The sequence below is a fragment of the Octopus bimaculoides genome, unplaced genomic scaffold, assembly GCF_046866305.1.
Source record: "Octopus bimaculoides isolate indiv1 unplaced genomic scaffold, ASM4686630v1 contig230, whole genome shotgun sequence".
Lineage (NCBI taxonomy): Eukaryota > Metazoa > Mollusca > Cephalopoda > Octopoda > Octopodidae > Octopus > Octopus bimaculoides.
The window spans coordinates 1-6,765 of NW_028315479.1; the positions used below are offsets into that span (position 1 = coordinate 1).

General features: G+C 38.6%; 1 protein-coding gene across 1 annotated transcript; it reads right to left on the minus strand.

The window, feature by feature from the left end:
- Window positions 1–9: 9 nt before the first annotated feature.
- On the minus strand, window positions 10–6,263 carry LOC149128997 (2-acylglycerol O-acyltransferase 1-like; the record flags this gene model as incomplete). The annotated part of the gene is made up of 2 exons (XM_089346846.1): window positions 10–3,309; window positions 6,044–6,263. Coding segments are annotated over 2 exons (375 nt in total), but the record flags the coding sequence as incomplete, so codon positions are not given.
- Between the last annotated feature and the right edge of the window lie 502 nt (window positions 6,264–6,765).

Here is a 6,765-nt window from a genome sequence, read left to right on the forward strand (position 1 = left end):
TGTTTCGGAAAATAATTTTGCCTTTGTGAGGATCTTTTTCAGTGATTTTGGTTGTTTGTGGCTTTTGATGATTTTGTGTGTGTGTAAAATTTCCTTTAATTTGGGGTCCTTATGTAGCATTGGTATGTTTTGGGTGATGATGGTGAAGGCTTCTTTGTTTCTGGGGTTGTATGTGAATATGTACGGCAGTATTTTCGGGGAATGTGTGTTGCTGTGTTTGACATTTCTTAAGTTTTCTATGTTAATTTGTGATGCACATCTGATTCCATCCTCTATGAGTTGAACTGGGTAGTGTCTGTCAATTAGTGTGTTTTTGAGTTCTTGTAGTCTGTAGTCTCTAGTATTTTCTTATGACACTATTGTGCATATCCTTCTTGCAAGGTTGAAGGGGATGTTTGTCTTGGGTGGCATGAATCAAATAGTAGATATTGTTTGGCGTCTGTGGTTTTGTAAAATATGTCCGTTTCTATTTTTAGGTTTACTTTTTTAATTAGTATATCCAAGAATGGGAGCTCATTTTGGTTGTACTCCATTGTGAACTGTATGTTTGGGTTGACACTGTTCAATAGACTTTTGAATTTCAAGAGTTCATCTGTGTTTTCATTCCAGAGTATGAAACAGTCGTCCAGGAACCTTTTCCAATTTTCTTTTATGTATTGGGAAAGGGTGTTTCCAAAGGTGGATAAAGATTCCTGGTATATTATTATTTCCAAGTAACCCATTGTTAGGTTCGCAATGACTGGAGCTGCCCTAGTGCCCATAGCAATTCCGGATTTTTGTCGGTAGAAAGTATTGTCAAACATGAAGTGGTTGTTTCGTAAGATGAATTCAACCGATTTAGTAATGAATTCTTTACTGATCCTGTTTGGGATTTCTTTCGGGAATTGATCCAGCCAGAATTGAATTGCCTCAAGTCCATAATTATGAGGTATACTGGTGTATAAATTAATCACGTCAAATGAGACCATGATTGTTTCTTCCTTGACTTTCTTTGGGAGGTGATTTAGCATATCCAAGCCTAACCCTAACCCTAATCCAAACCAGAAACGTGGGTAAAAAGCAAACTTCTTACCACATGGCCATGTGGGAATGACCTTAAAGTCTGCATTAATGGTTAAGACTAAGGTTGAGGATGCTATTTTCCCTAAGCGTGATCATTGCCAGAGCAGCTGTCTGGCTTCCGTGCCGGTGGCACGTAAATAGCATAATTTGAGCGTGATCATTACCAGCATCGCCTTGCTGGCACTTGTGCCGGTGGCACACGAAAAAACATTTGAGTGAGGTCGTTGCCAGTGCCGCTAGACTGGCTCCTGTGCAGGTGGCATGTAAAATACACCATTTTGAGCGTAGCCGTTGCCAGTACCGCTTGACTGGCCTTAACGTAGTTCTCGGGGAGATTCAGCATGACACAAAGTGTGACAAGGTTGGTCCCTTTGAAATACAAGTACAACAGAAACAGGAAGAAAGAGTAAGAGAAGGTTGTGGTGAAAGAGTACAGCAGGGTTCGCCACCATCCCCTGTCGGAGCCTTGTGGAGCTTTAGCTGTTTTTGCTCAATAAACATTCACGACGCCCGGTCTGGGAATCGAAACTGCGATCCTATGACCGCGAGTCCGCTGCCCTAACCACTAGGCCATTGCGCCTCCACAGAGTAGTAGTAGAATAAGATGACAAAGGTGATGATGGATCTCTTGTGTTATTCTGAGAGAGTGAGGAATTTGAGTGGAGCTAGGGATTGCATTGCTTAATAGTATTGAGGAGTGACTGTGAATGTTGATCTTGTTGCTTAGTTGTGTGTCCTGGGTAAGACACAAAACTGCAACTGGTGGTGAAGCTCCAGTTCGGGAGGACAGGAGTTAAGGGAGCATAGAAACACCCCTTAGTTACCATTTCTCCCAGGTCTGCTCTGGCGCGGAGTGGTAGCACCTGTTAGGGCCCCACCAATGGGTAAAAATTAGATCCTCCTCTGCTGCCTTGCAGGATGCCTCTTTAGGCTAAGGCTACGAGAAGGAATCATCAAGTCCTCAACGGTTGACCAGGCAGACAAAGCAACATCTATGTTTCTCAATGGCTGTGACAGCGGAAGAAGGCTATGCCAAGCGGGCTGGCTACAACAAGGCGTGGCCTAAAAGAAGTGATGATGTCCTCTGAGCCAAGTGAGTGGGCTTCTGCCTGGCAAGTGGTGGTCCACCTTCAACAAAATCACACCATGGCATCCAGTGCTAACAACAACAACAACAAGTAGCAGTAGAACATAATGGCAATGATGATGATGGGTCATCTGTGGTATTCAGCAGAAATGAAGAATAAGGATATTCTTCAATTGTGGTAGTATTGAGGAGTGGCTGTGGTTGTTGGTCATGTTGTTGTTGCTGCCACATACTTTTGATGTTAACACTGCTTTAGTTCAGAAATATATCTTTCTAGGGAATTCCCTTGGGAATTTTTTGACCAGCTTCATCATTTGTTATATTCATTTTTGTCTTTTGTTTTTGTTTTGAGAAGAAATCTAACTTCAAGCAACTTTTACAGATCAATTTTTGACACTATTTTCTGAACTTGGCAAAGGAATGTAAGGAGTGCAAATTTTTGATTTTGTACCCCCAAGAAATATTAGTGGATGAAAGAACACCAACTGCACCCACTGTTTCGGGACCTTTGTTCTACCACAGTTCCAATTTAAGACATGGACACACTGGGCCATTGTCTATTACTCCAATGCTAATCAATGCATGTTGTGACTTTCTGTGGCAATGCTCTGTAGTACTTATAGATTGCTCTACCCAGGGGCTTATAAAGCTGTGAAAGGTAGGGTGTCCCTGCCATTTCTGCTTCTCCACCATCTTTTCTTATCTTCTCTTCTTTTTGACCAAACAACAAACAAAATATGCAAAAAAAAAATTCTCCATTTTTAATCTTAAATCCAAAATCACGCTAAAACCATGAACTGGTAGAATGTAATTTGATATAAATTATTTATTTCCATTGTACTGATGAAGAACCAAAATGATGAAATTCTAAATTGAAGAATCAACAAAGAGTTAAATAAAATTATATAGACAATAGAAGAAAATAACTGACCCAAGAAATTGCAACAAAGAAAAAAGAAAACAGAAAAATATATAAAGAGTTCTAATTTTGAAGATGTGAAAAGGTTATTCGAAAATCAAGTGATTCATCTCATCAATGCCATATTTGCCCTTATATTCTTCAAAAAGTTCATACAGACTGTTCAGATAAATCTTGTGGACTTCTTCAACCTGCTCATCACTTGGATTTTCTATCAAAGGAACTTCAATTGGTTTTCCAACTTGAAATGAAAAAAAAAAAAGTAGAGGGTGAATGTATTAGAGAAAGATAAAGAAAATGTAGAGTATATGAGGAGAGAACAATGAAAGGATGTGAAGAGAGAGAGAGAGAGTGGGGGGAGATAAAAAAATGAGGAGAGAGTGGATAAGAATAAATGAGAGAATGGAGAAAGAGAAAAAGTGAGGAGAAGATGAAGGATGGCAGAAAATGAACAAATGAAAGAAAGAGAGAGAAAAAGTAAAAGTAGAGAAAAGAGTGAATATAAGTGAAAGAAAAGAGAGAGACAGACAGATAATGTAAAGAGAGAAATGACAGATGGGAGAGAGGAAGGAGAAAGAAAAAAAGCAAGAAAAGAAGAATGAATGAAAGAAAGAAAGAAAGAGGTGTATGAGTCAATGTTTATGGGGATCAGTAAGTAAATCTTTTTCAATCAGCTAAAGGGCCATTTTTGAGAGTAATGTGGATCTAAGAGGTTTGTGAGTGAAGCAGCAACATGTTTATTATTAAACATGTGGTATTTTAAGTTATTTTAGAATACCCACTCCATTCTCTTCCCCTATCTCTTTTTACTTAAATTCCTCGGTACTATTCAAGAAGAGTGGTCCCGGTGCGTGCACTCACACACTCGCGCATCCACGCTAGCGAGTCGTGACTAGTCGATCCTACGACTACCTAGCGCGAGTGTGCGTCATGCGCAAAACATGTATGAGGGTTTTTTTCTAAACGAAGTAAATAATTTTGGGGGGATTACTGAAATAGACGTGACACCAAAATACACCCTGGAAGAACGTAAAACGACGTTTTTTGAGTAAGATGGGGAAGATTCAACAACAAAAAAAAAAGATATTTACTTTGTGTTCTATTTTCTTTGTTTAAAAAAAATTATTTACTTTGTTTAAAAAAAATTATTTACTTTGCTTTTAAAAAACCCTCATACATGTTTTGCCCATATGTGCTAGATAGTCGTTGGAGGATCGACTAGACACGACTAGCTAGCGCGGATGCGCGAGTGTGTGCACCGGGACCACGCTTCTTGAATAGTACCAACTCCTCACTGTTTCTTTTTGCTTTATTTAAAGTATTGTCTCTTTCTACTTTCTCTCTAGATTTCATATCTCATCCCTTCCACTTTGTTCACCTTACATTCCAGACTTCTAACCTTTTCACACTCTTACCCCTCCTCCATACATATATATTCATTCCATTCATTTTGGTTCCTTTTAAGTCATTAACGTACCTGGTGACCTGAAGTGTCGGCGTTTCAAAGTTTTTCACATCAGAAGATAACATCAGAAAGTTTTGCATATGGCCCACATATATGTGCCACACACGTGATTTTTTGAGGGGAATCAGAAAATGCTAAGAATTTTAGAAAACTTGAGCACTTTTAATACACTGCACCATTGTATGTTTATTTCTTTGCACTCTATTTCCTGTAAGATTACAAAACTTTTAAAAAGCTGCTGTACTCTAACACTTAGTGTGTTATTCAGTATGCAGTACATTAAAAAGGGTTAAAAATCACTGTTCCCTGTGGTTGGTAGGCATAGCAACTAAATCATATCCTTCTGTCTGAAAAATTAAAGGATACATTGAATGATATCATCAGCATCAGCATTTAATGTCCACTTTCCATGCTAGCACGGGTTGGATGATTTGACTGAGGACTGGTGAACCAGATGGCTACACCAGGCTCCAATCTGATTTGGCAGAGTTTCTACAGCTGGATGCCCTTCCTAACGCCAACCACTCCAAGAGTGTAGTGGGTGCTTTTACATGCCACCAGCACGGTACTGGCAAAATAGTAAAATTGCAGAGTCATAAGAGTTCATTTGTTTATTCATTTAGCATGTTTTTTCCATGCTAGCATGAGTTAGATGGAGAATTATTTGAGACAAGATTTTTATGGGTAACACTCTTCTTGTCACTAACCTCTTTAAGTCTTTTTTTAAAGTTAAGGACATTTTCATTTCAGACAAATTCAAAAGCACGGAGATAATGGACAATTTGTTGACATGCCAACAGGCATCACTGTTTTGTAGATCAGATACAAGTCACCGTTTGTAGTTCAGCACAGATTGTAAACATTCAAACACACATATGCACACACACACGCACACGCACACACACACACACTCTCTCTCTCTCTTTAATTATAAGCACACTAAACAGTCACAATTAAAATAAAATAATTCTGTGTACATTTGTGCTAGTGAGCTCCATGTCAAACTGTCCAACCCATGCCAGCATGGGAAGTGGACGTTAAATGATGATGATGACTATCTTATGTACACTCACATGTGGAGAAAAGTTTACTTCAGAAATCGTCTCAGAGAAGATATTCTCCTTGTTAAATGATGATAATGATGTTGCCATAGAAACCACGACAAAGCAGACTGGTGTCTGGTGTAGCCTTCCAGCTTGCCAGCCCTGGTCAAAGCATCCAACCCATGCCAGCATGGACAACAGACGTTAAATGACGATGATACTGATGACACATATACACATGTACACATAAGCAAAATCTACTTGGTTTTCAACTGATGCTGAAACAAACCAATAACAGAACTTGCTTCTATCTGGTCACTTGACATGCAAGGGGCAACAACTCAATCTTTCTCACAACAAAATCCCACTCATTTGAAAAAACAAAAACTGATTAAATAATGCAGCCTAAATACACTGTGTGTGGAAAAAGATGTGAAGGAAAGAGGCGGAAAAGGGTTAATAGTTACCAACAGTATTAATAGGTTTCCGGAAAGGCACAATTCCAAATGTATAGTTAAAAATACCCCTTCCATGGAAGATTACTGGTGCAATACCGGTATATTTTGTGAATTTCACCTGAAGCCACTTCAGCCATGGCTGTCCTTCAGAACTCAGCTGCAGAAAAAGATCATTCTCTCCAAAAGAGTATACAGGGATCAGAGGGGTTCTGTTTAAAAGAGAAACAGGAAAACATTATTTTTGAATTGTACAGGTTTATTCTTTTTACCATTTTCCTTGACCCAGTCCTGTAACCGGGCTCACCCACTGCATTACCATTAAAAGATTTATTCAATTATGTTAACCTTATCACTTAATCTGATACTACATGGCTTACATCACTTTAGAGTTACCTCCTACCCATGAACTTAAAACCTCAACAAGATATTTGATCTGGTATACACAATCATTGATAAACATATCCATGTATGCATGCATGCATACATACATGCATACACACACATACATGCATACATACATACATACCTAGTTTTCCTGACTTACTTTAGCTAGAAAATTATCATATGTACAAAACTCTAACAGAATTCTTCCTCTCTTTTACTCAGCATTTGGCAGAAGTACATTCCTTTTGGGGACTTCTTTTATAAAATTAGAAAAAAAATCTTCCTGACTGACCAAAAGCAATTTCAGGTTAGTTTTATAGCAAATTAGTTAGATGTGTAGTGAAACT